General features: G+C 44.4%; 2 protein-coding genes across 3 annotated transcripts in view; one reads left to right on the top strand and one right to left on the bottom strand.

Annotated features, from left to right (window-relative positions):
• Positions 1-6,409, bottom strand: part of LOC137521104 (inosine triphosphate pyrophosphatase) — a 45,438-nt gene extending 39,029 nt beyond the window's left edge. Inside the window, exons 1-3 of one of the 2 annotated variants that reach the window (XM_068239899.1) lie at positions 6,354-6,409; positions 3,238-3,295; positions 3,086-3,150 (exon numbers count right to left, since the gene is read on the bottom strand). In XM_068239899.1, coding sequence (XP_068096000.1) covers positions 3,086-3,150; positions 3,238-3,295; positions 6,354-6,356 — 126 coding nt within the window. In that variant the 5' untranslated portion in view covers positions 6,357-6,409. The other variant, XM_068239898.1, reaches the window with a different exon arrangement.
• Positions 6,380-15,075, top strand: part of METTL13 (methyltransferase 13, eEF1A N-terminus and K55) — a 33,448-nt gene continuing 24,752 nt past the window's right edge. The window contains exons 1-2 of the mRNA XM_068239897.1: positions 6,380-6,700; positions 10,976-11,729. Of these exons, the coding sequence (XP_068095998.1) occupies positions 6,548-6,700; positions 10,976-11,729 (907 nt within the window). The 5' untranslated portion in view covers positions 6,380-6,547. The remainder of the gene's footprint in view (positions 6,701-10,975; positions 11,730-15,075) is intronic.

Below are 15,075 nucleotides of genomic sequence, written 5' to 3'. Positions count from 1 at the left end.
CAAGCAGTCTGAAGAATGTTGACCCCGGCCCTTGACAGAGAAAGTTTGTGGACCCCTGGGTTAAAGGGAACCCAAGGTGAGTGAATATGTAGCCTGCCATCTCCATTCTCTTACAAGGCCAGTTGAACACACAGATGGATGTCATTGCAAACAATTACCATATGTGAAAGGAGTCCCAGGGGAGTGCAAGCAAAACAGTGGTTTCTTGACAATAGTCCACAAGAAATCCCAGAATTCAGCACACAAATATTCTACTATAGTAGACAGGAGATATACCAATGTGTTTTCAGCATGCCACAAGTGCCCATTACCTGGATTTCAATGCTCTTACTGATCTGACAGCGACCCAAATTACAAGGTCCTGCTGCACAATTGTCAACATGCCTCAATCTTTTCAGACCAACATTATTGATCTTCTCCTCAGCGCATGTCCCAATGCATAAGAAAGAGTACAAAAAATACCAAGTGTAGACTGCTAAAGTCGGAACACTATTTTATTCTAAAAAGTTTAAAAACAAGTGCCAATTAAATCAAGCGTCCACATTACACAGACCCCTTGCAAACAACCAGCGTTATATGTATATTTGACATAAGGTGCATCTCCTTCTCAACCAACTGGTTTCGATATTGCTTGATCAGGAGTGTGAGCAGAGACTGGCAACCTCAAGTCTAATATTACCTTTCCTAATCGCTGCTAGTGTGGACACTCTGGTCTGTGGGACATAGCTCCTCCCCCTCTGGTGTGCATTGCCTGTCCTCCTTTTCCATCATTTTCACTAAGGGTGAATAACTGCACTCTTCAGCAGCAGCCATTTTGCCAGGGACTTACTCATCCATTCACACCTATAATGGCAATTATTACAAGGCAAGTGTACCAAAAACCAGCTAATCTGCTTAAGACTATCTTGGCTCACTTATCTCCTCAACAACTCTAATTACAGACTCTTATTAGATCAGCTGCGACTTGGGGCTCAGCTATATTGTTCATGAGGGAAATTATATGTCAGTCACACTAAGAGAGCTTTGAAAGAAAGAGAACCTAGGAGCATGTCCATAATATCCCAAAAGGTTTCATGGGCCGGAACTATGTCCCACAGAAAGGAGCGACCCTACGAGTGCCAAATAGGAAAGGCAATATAAGGCTTGAGGTTGCTCAACCCTGATGAAGCAATAGCGAGGAGGAGATGCAACTGATACCATATATACATGTAACGCTGTTTTTTTGTAAGAGTTCCATGTAATGCGGGCCCTAAAGCCCCGTCTACACGAGGCGATCCGGCGGCTAGATTAGCCGCCCGATCGCCTCTTCCGCATCCCTGCGCGTACGCGCTGCGACCCCGCTCGCCCACATGTCGGATTCGATCTGCCCTCGTCCCCGCGCCGCTTATCTTTCGCTCGATTCCCTGCCATTGTCCCCTCGTGGGGAACGAGCAGGGAATCGGCGGCGACAAAATCGGACCTGACGGATCTTATCAATCGAGCCGCATCAGCGGCTCGATTGATAAGGAACATCGCTCCGTGTAGACGGGGCTTAATGCATGTGTCACTTGTGAGATAGGTTTTTAAGCCCTTGGCCTATGTTTTAAACTTTTAGAATAAAATAGTGTCCTGACCTTAGCAGTCTACACTTAGTATTTCTTGTACCCTTGGTCACGTACTGGGACATACGCTGAGAAGTTCAATAATATTGGTCTGGAGAAGATTGATGGTGGATGCTGGTGGTTACCTATGTGATTGAATATGTGCAGCAGGACCTTGTAATTCGGGTTGCTGTCAGATCTATAAGCACAATGAAATCCAGGTGGGAGACACTTGCTGAAAACACATTGGTGTATCTCCAGTCTACTATACTAGAATATTTGTGTGCTGAATTCTGTGATTACTTGCAAACAATGCCAGTTGCCTGGCTGTGATACTGAGCTATTGGCTTACCATATTTTTCGCAGTATAAGATGCTCCGGAATATAAGACGCACCTAGGTTTAGAGGACAAAAACCAAGGGGAAAAAAATTAACTAAACCTGGTGTGTCCATATTTCAGGAGCATCTTGTACATGACCTCCCCCAAATGGTGTCCTCCTGTGTACCAATGTCTCCCCCATGTGTCCTCCTGTCACCCCCAAGGTCCTCCTGTCTGCCCCAAGGGTCCTTCTGCCTGCCCCCACCATGTGTCCTCCTCAATTGCCATCCAGGTCTCCTCCGTGTGTATCCCGCTGTGGCTGTCTCCCCCCCCCCCCCCTCCGCTTGCCTCTACCCCCTCCTTGTGTCGCCAGGTCCCCCCCTGTGTGAGAAGCGGCAGCAGCTCACCTCCTCCATCTTGCGCAGGGTGATTGAAGACATCCGGCTTCTGTATGCGGCTTCCTCTAGGGCCTGGCTTCTAATGAAGCATCATCAATGACGCGTCATTAGAAGCCGGCACTAGAGGAAGCCGCACACAGAAGCCGGAGGTCTTCAATTGCCACGGGCAAGATGGAGGTGGTAAGCTGCTGCCGCTTCTCACACAGGGGGGACCTGGCGACACAAGGAGGGGGTAGAGGCAAGCAGGGGGGGGGGAGGAGAGAGACGGCCACAGCAGGGAATCCCCAATGACGGCGGGTCGCGGTTTGTATCCGTGGGCGTTCGTAAGTAGGGCATTCCCTTCCTTTGCCGTACAAGGACTTTTTCTCCCCGGTTTTGGGGAAGAAAAGGTGCGTCTTATACGGCGGAAAATACGGTAAGTTGTTTTTGAGTCACATACCTGCAACACGCATGCAGCTAGTGGAGTCCGAACAGTGCATGTTTATTCTGGGCTAGTGACTTAAAATATTAGAGGCAGAGCATCAGCACAGAAGTCAGGCAATTGATACTAGTCCGCATGTGTTAAACAATGAGGACATAGGACCAGTAGAAGAATAATGAGAGCTATGGTCCAAGCTCTACCATTACAGAGGGATGCCTAGGAGGGGGAGAAAGCCACACACATCATACACTACAGAAATTGGGTGTGTGAGGGCAGGTGGACATGCACCGCACTACGCTAGTGTCACTGTATTTTCTCTTTGGGAATTGCTAGGGCTTGTTATCCAGTACATTTGTCCTATACATACCTGTTTGACTGCTTCTTTACACTTTTGGATAGAGATTTCATCAGGTTCTCCTTGGTATTCGGGTACTGGATGAAAAAGAAATGAATACTCAATATGACATTCATATTTAACCACTTTTTTAATTTAGTGTCCAAAATATAAAATGAACTTACAGTCAATCTTTTTAGCCACTAATTTATATGGGAACTTGTCTCCAAGGATCTGAATGACCTGCGTATAAAGAATATTTTTAAATGAAAAGGATGCAAAGAATTACACAGGGTATAAGTTGACTTGACACAAGTTAATACATAAGCAGAAATGAACCAAGTTCTGGCTAAAGGTGAAAATGGCTCCCTTTCAAATCATTGAATGTGCTTTAACATAGATCAGAGGGCAAAAAAACTAAGTTTAAATAAAAAATAAATAAATCTATTCAGTACTACAAAGGTGTCACTATAGTGGGAGTAAATTGAGAATAAGCAGGCACACTGCCAGGTTCTGGGTGCTGGATGCTGTGACAAGGCAGTGTCACCAATCATAAGTCGTACGGTACTTGAGCACACCAGTCGTAGTTTCAAAACGCAACGCACATTTTATTGTGCACTATTCCACACAAAGGTCCAACAATTGTTTCCAGGGCCGCACATGGTCCCCCTTTCTCAAGGCATGTGGTACAACGATGTATGACTTATAGTGGGAGTAATCTAACTATGTAAATTTGCTGTTAGTCACTTACACACAGTGGCTCAGTCATACAGAAATACAAATTCCACAGATACTCAGGCCAAAAGGCAGCTGAAACCAGGAAAATTAGAATTAAGCTGTCTTTTGAGAGAGCAATAAATACCTTGAATATTAAACACAGAGACAATGGGAGCCCAGATTGTGTAGCATTTTTGGCACTAGTCTACTTTAGGGGACCCAGCAGGAATCCTTATAGGGAAGAGTTCTCCAATCACGGTACCTTCTTACAGCACAAAAGCTTTGTGATTGGCCAAATAGTGTGGGCATAGTTTACTACAACCTATCGGAAACCAAGCAGTTTGAGAGTGTCATCCACCCAATCAGATTAGCTGAATTTCCCTTTGAGGTTTCCTGCTCCGAATCAGGCCAAAATGGCCTTGGAAATTTGAGTGCTGCCATAGGCCGTAATGTGAATTTTGGCAATAGCAGCGCTCAGTCAGTAATTTGGGCACAGTTAACAGACGGAGCCCAAATTACAATAGCAGCAGAGTAATTCGCCCGCTGGCAATATCTGGGAGCTGAATTATGGTACGTCTTTGCCCAGTGTCCATGGCAGCCTGGAGGGGGAACAGTAGCAGGAGCAGGGCGAGACATTTTTTAGCTTTACTCTGTGCCCAAATTTCCCAGCACCTTAATTACACATGAGCCCTGTTGGTCCTCCTAAAGTACACTAGCGCCATATTTTCTGTCAGGTGGAGGATAGACGTAGAAAACGGGGTAGTCACAAGATAAAGTTGCAATACAGGGCAACCAACTACAATAGCTTTTAGGCCTCCGCTCTCTTGACAAAATGCTAGCTGAAGCCAGTCAGCTAAAAGCAAATACATTTTCTCTTTTACCTTACATCTGAGTCATCCTTGGGGGTAAACCTCCTCTTATACTTTTACTTTAAGGATTTTAATGTATTTTAGCCTTCCTAGGCGCCTCTTCCCCCCCCCATTGTGGCCATATATTAATTCGTTTTTCCAGACAATTCAATCACTTTGATAGACTCTACAGACATCATATTGTCCCAAAATATTTACTTTTGGTTGATATTGGGCAGTTCCTCTGTCAAAAATGTGTGAATGGACATATTGGAAAATTTCCATGCAAGCAGGTGGAAGAGAAGCAGTAGACTAATTGCTGAATAGTGGCACAAAGCTTGCAGTTCAAACAATGGTCAAGAGATTTCTGCCTAAAGAGAACCCGAGCCGGATCCTAATGAGGCTTCCCACAGTCATACTCAGGAGCAGTACGGTCACACTCGTGCTTGAAGTGGAGCATGGCCCTGATCAGATTACTGACAGGCCCTTGTTGGTAATCTTTAAAGGGTTCGCAATCAGCAATGGGGGGCCAGAGGTCACCATGGGAAGCTTCATTAGAATCCAGAGGCTTCCCTCTTCTTAGGTATGTGATTTTGTAACCAAGTGTCTCAGTTACACTTTGAAGTGAATCAAGGCCACATTTATATCCCCCAGAGCATCTCAATAGCACATTAAACATGCATGCTAACAATATGGCTCAATACAAAAGAAAAAAAGTAAATTCAGTACTTTTCCATTAGCCGGAAGCATCCACTAGGTGGCAATATTTACTATTCCCCCTCCAGGCCACCATGGATAGTAGGGAAAGTTGTAATTCTGGTGGAGTTTTATCACCACCTAGTGGATGCGCCCGGCTAACGCAAAAAGTACCGTACATTCTCTCTCTCCTTTTTACATTTAAAGGTTTTTTAGATTCTTGACCTATTTCCGCAGCCTGCTATCCGCAGGAAGAGCAAGCAGATAAGGACTGCTGTAATTAGCAGTAGCAATGAGCAAACAAAAGCTTTCATCGGCAGGGTGGGTAAGGAGATAGGATGCTTTACTTCAAACAGTTTAGAGAAGTCATACTTTATTACAATCCCACCTTTCCTGGATAAATAAGGGCAGAGGGAAGGGAGGGAGAAATGGCAGCTCCTACAGCTATTAGAAACCAGAAAAGGAAATTTCTTGGATCAAGCTCAGAACCATCAAAGGCAGCTAATGCACATCTAAAAATCAGAGAGTGAAGGAGGGGGTGACCAAACTACATTTACAACAGCCTGGAGTTCTGTTTACAGACATGCCCCACTACAATTCCACTGCTGCTCAAGCTGCACACCCCTGCCATTCAGACAACAGTACCTCTTCCAGCTTCTTGGCGTTTCCAGTCACAAATACCACACTCCTACCGGTTACTGCAGCCATGTCTCCTCTGTCTGCAGCATGGAACAAGGGCTATAGCCCTGCCCCTACACAACCCCTTGTCAAGCCGGGGACAGCGCCAATCAGCGTGCAGCAGCATGCCCTATGGGCATGTGACACGGAAGTGCTTCAATCCATCACCTGCCTGTCAGTCATATAAAACTGGTAGATACAATACGAAAAAATAAACATTCTACAGCACATTATTATATCCATTTCGTGTGTGCTCAGAAAACTTCCCGTATGCCTCCCACGCAATGCCTGTTATTCACAACAAGGTGGCGCTGTTAGCCAGCAGCATGAATGAAACATGACAAGCAAGCAGACAGTCTAACCATCTAGCCGGGTTCGTTCTATGATACCCGCTCACTGGTGGCCAAGGAGAAGGCGTTGCTTTGTTGTTAGAACTCTTCTGCCAATGAGGATGAAGGGGGCAGGTCCCCTGTCTGAGAGCCTGGATGTACCCGGAAGTAGTTTCAGGACTTTCCATGTGTCAGACTGTCAGTAAGAGGCATGAGGGAAAGTTAGGATGAATCTGTTACCGGGGAGCATCAAGGATTTCTCCGCTACCGAGTATTGGGAGCAGTTCTTCCGGCGTACGGGGGAGAGGCCATTCGAGTGGTATGGGGGGTACCTGGATCTGTGTGCGCTGCTGCACAAGTATATCACACCTAAAGACAAGGTGGGTGCATCTATCCCAGAGTTTCATCTGTGCTGTGCATCATTCCATACACCATGAGACAGTCCTTGGCAGATTTGATCACTGTGAACTATTTTGCTGAAGATTGTTGCCCCAACGTGCTGCCTAATCGTAATTTCGATTCTAGCAAAATCGACCAACAACACCGATTGGATAGGAGAGAGATCTTTGTTGGTTGATCAGGGTTGCAGTGGTAACTATGCGGTGGTCCTAGACCCTGAAATGTGGGTGCCCCCACCCCCAACCTTGCTAATGCTTCTCTCTCTGAGGACCTATGCAAACTATTACATGACCACCATTACCAATTGCAAAGGACAGTTCTTTGCTGGTTGATCGGAGCCAGGGTTGCAACAATATGTAGGCAGGAGAGAGGTCATAGAGCCAGTGATGCTCCCTCCTCTTATGCTGCATTCCTTGGGGATCTATGCAGTGTATTCCCACAGCAAAGTGCTACCCATACCCTGGCAGACTTTGTTCCAATGTGCCCAAAAGATAGGTGTCTTCTCTGATAGCCATCTGATCAGAGTGTAATCAATTGCTGCTCCGCACTGCACATCAATTTTTAATAGATTTCAGCATGAACAATAGGGCGCGTGCCTGCTGGATATGTTAGTGGGACTTCGCTCTGCTGCACTATTACTCTGCACAGGGGAGGGCAATATTAGCAGGGGGACACCTGGGAAGCCTGTCACTGGCACTAGCATGCCCACATGGCCCCCTCTTCACCACCACAACAACCATCCTGTGCGATCCATAATGTCGGTCGATTCGGACAGGAATCAAGTTTGCCAAGGAATATTGCATAGTGTATGGGCACCTTTATTTCTGTCCTTTTGCTCCTTACTGAATGTCTCAAGGAGGGAAGTGTAGTAAAATAGAGCCTGCTATCTTTCTTCTCTTTTAAAAATCTTAATCAGTCTTCCCAGTGTTTTGTTTTAGCGGATTGAGGTGAAGTTGCTGCTGGGTTAATAAATAGGTATGCCAATACAGTAGTTCGCGTTGCCACACGCAACATATTAACTGTACCAAAGCTCCTCTTACCGCATTTGTGTGGTACATTTTTTCCATGGTCTCTCATATTTTGCTACACTTTTCTAGTGTTTTGCAATATGTGTTCTAACTTTCCAGTACCCTGTATTATAGTGACCCAGTCCCAGCACCTCAATTTCTCCCAGCTTTCTATTCTCCCCAAATGTGTTCTATTTTTTTGTCCTCAGCAATTAAAGCGGACCCAAACCAAACATTTTTTTTAATTCAAAATATTTAGTTGCACCACTCTGACACATACAAATATAAATAAACACTCCTTCAAGCCTATGAGCATTTCAGTGCCTGCTTTTCACCCTCCTCTTTGCATAACTACGGTTATACAGGTGGCAGCCAGTAGCAATTCCTCCTTTGCTGGACACCATCTACTCCACCAGTTTGCCGGATTATTTGCCGGCAATATGAAAGGAAGGGAGGGTTTTCTCCAATAAATGTAAAATATTAGTCATCATGCAGCTCAAAAAAGGAGAAAAACAAAATGCTTATGTTAGAAGAGGGAAACTTTTGGATCCTGCAGAGGCTTCCTATCTCCTGGCCTCCACCATTTCCACACATGAATTCTCAAAGGAAATCAGACGAGCCAGTTGGGTTTCTGATTGTGGCCATGCTCCCCTTCATCCATAAGCCCAGCTGTTCTTCACCTGCACTAGTAAAGCTGCGCCTGCACAGTAAGTTCCATCCTACAGCGCACCTGTGCTTTAGAAGGTGCAGCATGGCTGTGCTTGTGAATGGAGAGGAGAGCGGTGCAATCTTCAGGAGGGTCCCAGGCAGCTGTGGTGGTCTCCAGGAGGACACTGGAAGCCTCTGTCACAGTCCAGCTATTTTTGCAAGCAGCCATATTGCATGCTTATGCCATATCCAGTCAGAAAGATGTGCAGTGAATAAAAGCATTGTGTTGCTTACAATCATCGTATCTTGCTAAAGAAGGTTCCTGGTATGTTGTTTATTTTCCTCCTTCCTCTGTATAGTACTTTCATTTGGCACCTCTGGTAAGTCCTTTATAAACAGAATACCACATTATCACTTGTCACTTGATTTGAAATTCTCCAATCATCACACAAGTGGACTTGATGTGGTACGTAAGGTGCCCATTACCGATACAACTCCCCGGACAATCAATTATCCAATGTGATTGTAATGATCGATTGGAAACTATTGTTCAGACCCACTAACAGAAGGAAAATTGCTAACCAGTTCAATCAGATTAATGAAATCGATCCGTTTTTTCTGCATTAAGCCTATCATTTGATTTGTGTGAGTCATCTGGCCACAAGTTCAGTGCCACCAATCCAGCATTCAGACACACCAGCACCCAAGCAGATTAGAAAGGTGACTCTTAAATAATATCACCAGCCACGGAGCAGTGCTTTTCAGCGCTGCTAGCTTTGGGCGCAGCCAGCGCCGCCATAGACTGTAATGGGAATCAGTCTATAGCGGCGTTCAGTGAGGAAGGTCGGCTCCGTCAGAAGACGGAGCCGAAGTTGTTTAAAAAACACAATAATTCGGCCTCCAGCAATCGCTGGAAGCCGAATTATTTCATTCCCCCACTATCCATGTCGGCCTGGAGGGGGAATAGTAATTAAAACGCCCCGGACTTGTGCAGAAGCAGGACCAGCCATTTAACAGCTGGATCCTGCGCCCAAGTCTACCAGCGCCGTATTCAAATGTACGCCACCAGCCATGCCTCGTATGTCCTGCAGACCACTAATTCATAAAGGTATGCCAGTGCACAGAGCGGTGCTAGTATGGTGAAGTTGAGCCAGCGAGAAAGTTCATAAGGAAATTCCGCTAATGTGATTGGGTGGCCATCACCCTCTCGAACTTGTAGGTTTCAGATAGGTTGTAGTAATAATACCCCCACACTATTTGGCCAATTAGAATGCATCAAGTTGTAGATAAAGCTGTGATTGGAGAACTGTTCCCTATGGACTTTCACACTGGATCACCTCAACCATACTAGCACCCATAGGACTACAAACCAGATAGTGGGAGGAAGAGATGGGGATACTAAGAGCTAGTACCCCAATATATCAGCCTGTGTCATGATTAGATGAATTTCAAACTGAGTGACTGACTAGTGTTTGGCCAGCATTATGTATATAAGGGAACTACCAGAAGGTTATTTTTTTCTTAATGTGCACAAAATGTTTTGAAAAAGAGAGCAGTGCTACTCGAAAAAGGTAAACTATTTTTAGTTTGTATGAAAATACAACTAATAAAGGATATCTCTTAAAGATTCCCTGGTGCTAGCTACTTTTTTGTTTGATTTTTTTTTTTAAGTGGACCTGAACTCTTGCACAGGACAGAAGGAAAACAGAGAAATGCACCCAGTATGTATTTTGAGAGTTTAGTCTGTCTAATTCCCCCTCATCTGTGACTAATCAGAACTGTAATTTGATCTCTCAGTTGTGTCAGCTGGCTGCCTAGCCAGAGCAGCTAATTTGTGAAAACAGGATGTTTACACCATGTCTGCTTCCATGAAAGCAGGAAGTAGACACACTGCAGAGTTATTGCAGGATTTGTATCAGCTGTAACAAAGAAATGTTGTTCTTTACAGGTTAATATATAATATAATAATATAATATAATTTGCTGTTATTTATCTTTTAGAGCAGAGAGGAGGTTCTGAGTTCAGTTCTACTTAAAGTGAACCAGAGACGAAGCACCCTCGTGTATTTTACCATATATATCAGTGGGAACATTAGAGAAACACCTACCCTGCTGTCTTTCATTTTTAACTGTTCAGCTTGCTTCTAATCAGCCCTGATAAAATCCCCGACTGAGCATTCAGTCTGGCTTTGCTATAATGACTCAGCTGTAATGATTCCTGAGCAGAGCCACATGGGGGCAGGCTTGGGCTTGAAAAGACACCAGAGAACACAGACTCTGCTATAAAAATTCCTGAGCAAAGCCAGACTGAATGCTCAATCAGGGATTTTATCAGGGCTGATTAGAAGCAAGCTGAACAGTTAAAAATGAAACAGACAGCAGAGTAGGTGTTTTCTCTAATGTCCCTATTCATATATATGGTAAAATACACAAGGCTGCTTCGTCTTTGGTTCACTTTAAACACAGTTTCTGAAGATAAAAGAAAAACCTTTGCTTCTCCATTTCTTCATTCTACTGCTGAGTTCAAAAGCAGTGTAAAGCCTTTCTGAAATCTGGCCCATATGTTTTAAAAACTAATAGGTTTGCATTTTGTTTTGTGCAGGTGCTAGTGATTGGCTGTGGTAACTCTGAGTTGAGTGAAAGACTCTATGATGCTGGATGCCAGAACCTGACAAATATAGATGTGAGTGAGGTGGTCATTCGTCAGATGAATGAGCGCAATGCTGATCGACGACCTCAGATGACGTACCAGTTGATGGATGCCACACAGACGTCATTTCCGGAGTCCCATTTTCAGGCTGTGCTTGATAAAGGCACACTGGATGCTATACTGACTGATGCAGAAGAAAAAACTCTAGAAACCGTAACAAAATTGTTGACTGAAGTTGGTCGAGTCTTACAATGTGGTGGACGATATTTGTGTGTGTCGCTCGCCCAAGACCATGTGTTGAAAAAGCTAGTTACTCAGTTTTCTCAAGGAGGATGGATAGTTCGAGTCCATCAGGTGTCTACAAGCCGCAGTGTGGAGTCTGAAAGCCAGTTTCCTTTACCAGTGTTTGTATTTGTGATGACCAAAATGCGTGTGGTGCCTGGCTTTCCTCAGGTCTTGGAGATGATGGCTGAGGAGGAGGGTGGGAAACCACTGCGTTTTGGAAATCCGGATGAATTAATGGATGCTGTGAAGGAGCGGCAACGTTATGCCATCATCCGTAACCATCTGAACCAGAGTCTGACGGCTCAGGAAGTGTCAATAGACTTTGCTGGTATCATTTCTGGAAGGACTCGCTATACCTTTCATGTGGTGGATAGTTCAGCAGTAAGACTGTCTCATGTCAATCACTTTGCTGTGTTTATAAGTGAGTTTTTCCCATTTTGTCCTAAGATTATTTCTGTGTGGCTGTTCCCCCATTATATGCAGTGTACAGAGTGTAATATTAATGGATCCACAAGTGGGACTGCAGCACCTAGGTCAGAAGTAAGTTCTATAAATGTATTACAGTAAATTGTGAACGTAACTTCAGTATACTTATCTCTACAAATGTAGATTTTGTGGAAATCTTTTACATTCAGTCAATGTGCTGATTTTCCATTTCAAATTATTGCACTGTTCAATTCATATCTCATTTCCCTTTTGTACTTTGCTTTCTTGCCATTTCCATTTTTTATTAACCTCTGTTCACGTTACGATAAACATTATCAAGTCTAAATTCCTGGATAGAGAGGGAGGCTAGTTGGGCATTTTTGCTCCCAGACTGCATGAAACATCAATTGGAATAGTCTTCCATTCCTCCTTTTATTTAAAGGGAACCTTAACTGAAAGGGATATGGATGTTTCCTTTTTTGAACAGTACCAGTTGCCTGGGAGTCCTGCTGATCTCTTTGGCTGCAGTAGTGGCTGAATCACACACCTGAAACAAGCATGCAGCTAATCCAGTCTGACTTCAGTCAGAGCACCTGATCTGCATGCTTGTTGAGGGGCTGTGGCTAAACATATTAGAGACACAGGATCAGCAGAAGAGTCAGGCAACTGGTATTATTTTAAAAGGAAAAATCCATATCCTTCACACTTTAGGTTCCCTTTAAGTGCCCAGGTCTGCTATTTTCTCTATTAATCTTGCTTTCATAATTATTGTGCCCTCCCTACTACCACCACCTGATTGATTACTGGGTTTATACGAGCACAAATTCTCGACTCCTTGCACTACTTTACTCTGGCGTTTTTCAAAGCCCCAATATCCTCAGTACGCCGACATCTTACTATTTCCTTAGTTATTTGGTTTCATACATTACAATACAGTGTGCAAGGCAAGAGGTTGTACCCATGAAAGGTCTCTGTAGAATACAGAGTGATTTACAAAACCCAGAAGTGCTCCATGAGTTTGTCACCGCATAAACAATAAGCCTCAAATTACTGATTTTTTTTTAATAGCAGTAAGGAGGTAGATGTAAATATTAGCTTTCCATTGTTCTTCCCCCAAGAACTCAATAATTTAGTGTAAGGGCCCTTTTCCACTACGGCGTTTGCGATGGCTGAATCGCAAAACCGCAAACCGCTAGTGATTTTACAAATCGCTACAGTTTGCTTTTAACATAGGAATCGCGGTAGGTCATTTCCACTACCGCGATTCGTTTTTGACCTGATCGCGATCGCGCGGCGGAGCGATTATTGCCGCGATTTTGCTATGCAGTGCTTAGCATAGCAAAATCGCGGCCGCAAACGTCGGGAAATCGCCGGTCATTTTTTACATTTTGCGATTCAGCAATCGCTAGCGTTCAGCGCGAACGCTAGCGACTGCTAATGGAAAAGGGCCCTAAAAGGTATACACAGTTTGGGTCAACTGTAAGTATGTGAAATAAGCTCAAGTCAATGTTTGGGCTATTTTAAGCATAACAACCTTTTTAAAGCAAAACATTTTTTTCAATACAACTTACAGCACATCTATGGAGATTGAGCAGTGTGTTTACTTCCTGGTTTTCTGGGAACAGAGAAAGGGTTAACCTATTGTGTTTACAAATTAGCACAGAACCTGAGAGAGTTCAGAAACCACTGATAGGCTTGATTTTTACTGGCAGATAAGGGAGAGTTAAACAGGCTGTTCTCTGTTCTGGTTCACCATGAGCTTGCTGAGTACTCTGTAACTCTGGGTGTTTCATGTCCTACCCCATAGAGCCATATAATCCATGCCATGTACTGATGAGGATTATCTAATCCAAAACAGTTTGTATGCATGTTGGATTATTGTGATCTTGTATAGTTAACAATCTGACACATCGTTGCATTCCAGCGGAATGGTGTGTTTCGTTTCCAGGGACAACAATGGGTGATTTGCATATTTCGGTAGTGTTGCACTGGGAGACATCTCGGAGCTCACTCCAACCTGAATTATTGCAAATACTTTGTGTTTTAAGAAAGTAAACTTTTGTTTTCTGTAAATACTCACAGGGTGAACTTCTCTGTGTTTTCCTTGTCTCCTGTGTTTAGGTCAACTTTAACATGTCGCTCAATAAAACCCCAACCTAGAGGATCTTTTTCTAGAACTTCCCCTTTATATTTATTTGTCTATGGAATCTATCCAGTGGTGATTCATATGATCTGACGGAGGGCTGACTCAGGAAATCTCATCCTGTAACAAAATGAGCGCAAGTAATAATATTGCATTTAGTACCTAACCTTTTTTCAATAAAAAAAACCAGGGCTGTGGAGTCGGTACACAAAAATCTTCCGACTCCAACTCCGACTCCTCAGTTCCTGAAACCACGACTCCGACTCCAACTCCGGGTACCCAAAATTGCTCAGACTGAGTCTCCTCGACTCCGACTCCTTAGTCTAACACTTAACAGGGCTGTGGATTTTTTACAAAAATCATGCGACTCCGACTCCTCAGTTTCTGAAACCACGACTCCAACTCTGGGTGCCCAAAATTGCCCTGACTCCGACTCCTCAACTCCGACTCCAACTCCGACTCCACAGCCCTAAAAAACAACAACAAATGAACATTTAGATGGGACACTAGAAATGCATTGCACTGTCTCACTCCATTAAAAGCATGTGCCAGGTCAGGCAGGAGGATAGAGAGCACTCCTACAGCAATTAGTGCATGACTTTTTGAATATGTAATGAAAATAACATGTAATATTAGGCTGTAGGATCTTACATGGCCACTTCAGTACTTTCTGACCTTTGTGACTGGAGGCAGAGGTGGACATAAGCCCGTGCAGCTGTAGAGGAGCCCCATGCCCTCTAGGGCCCTTGTAGCTGCACCACAGTTAGGGCTTGATTATTCTTTAGGCTCTTCTGTGTATTTCTCTCTGAAACCCATAAGGGAAGAGTGATATTTGCTTGTGACCCGATAATAAACAAGTATTAAATGCGTGCAACATTAACACAGTGCCTACAGAATGTACCCTAGATCAGGCCCGGATTTCAGCCACGGCCACATAGGCCATGGCCTAGGGCGCCACAACAGCAAGGGCGCAGCGGAAGTTTACCTCCAATATTCTTCTTCCGATGTACAGTGCAGTGTGCACTGTGTACACAACATAGTAGCCAGCCAGACCCAGTCCGCGGCTACACTACATCAGAGATCACTGCAGGTGGCCATGGACAGCTGGGTCTGGCAGTGGAGGATGTAAGGGCAGTGAGGGGTGATAACGCTGCAGGCAACTCACAGTGATACGTATGCCTGTTGCTCCTAGTCTACC

Source organism: Hyperolius riggenbachi, chromosome 6, assembly GCF_040937935.1.
Source record: "Hyperolius riggenbachi isolate aHypRig1 chromosome 6, aHypRig1.pri, whole genome shotgun sequence".
Lineage (NCBI taxonomy): Eukaryota > Metazoa > Chordata > Amphibia > Anura > Hyperoliidae > Hyperolius > Hyperolius riggenbachi.
The sequence above is the reverse complement of the archived record's forward strand: the minus strand, read 5'-3'. Positions and strand labels throughout refer to the sequence as shown.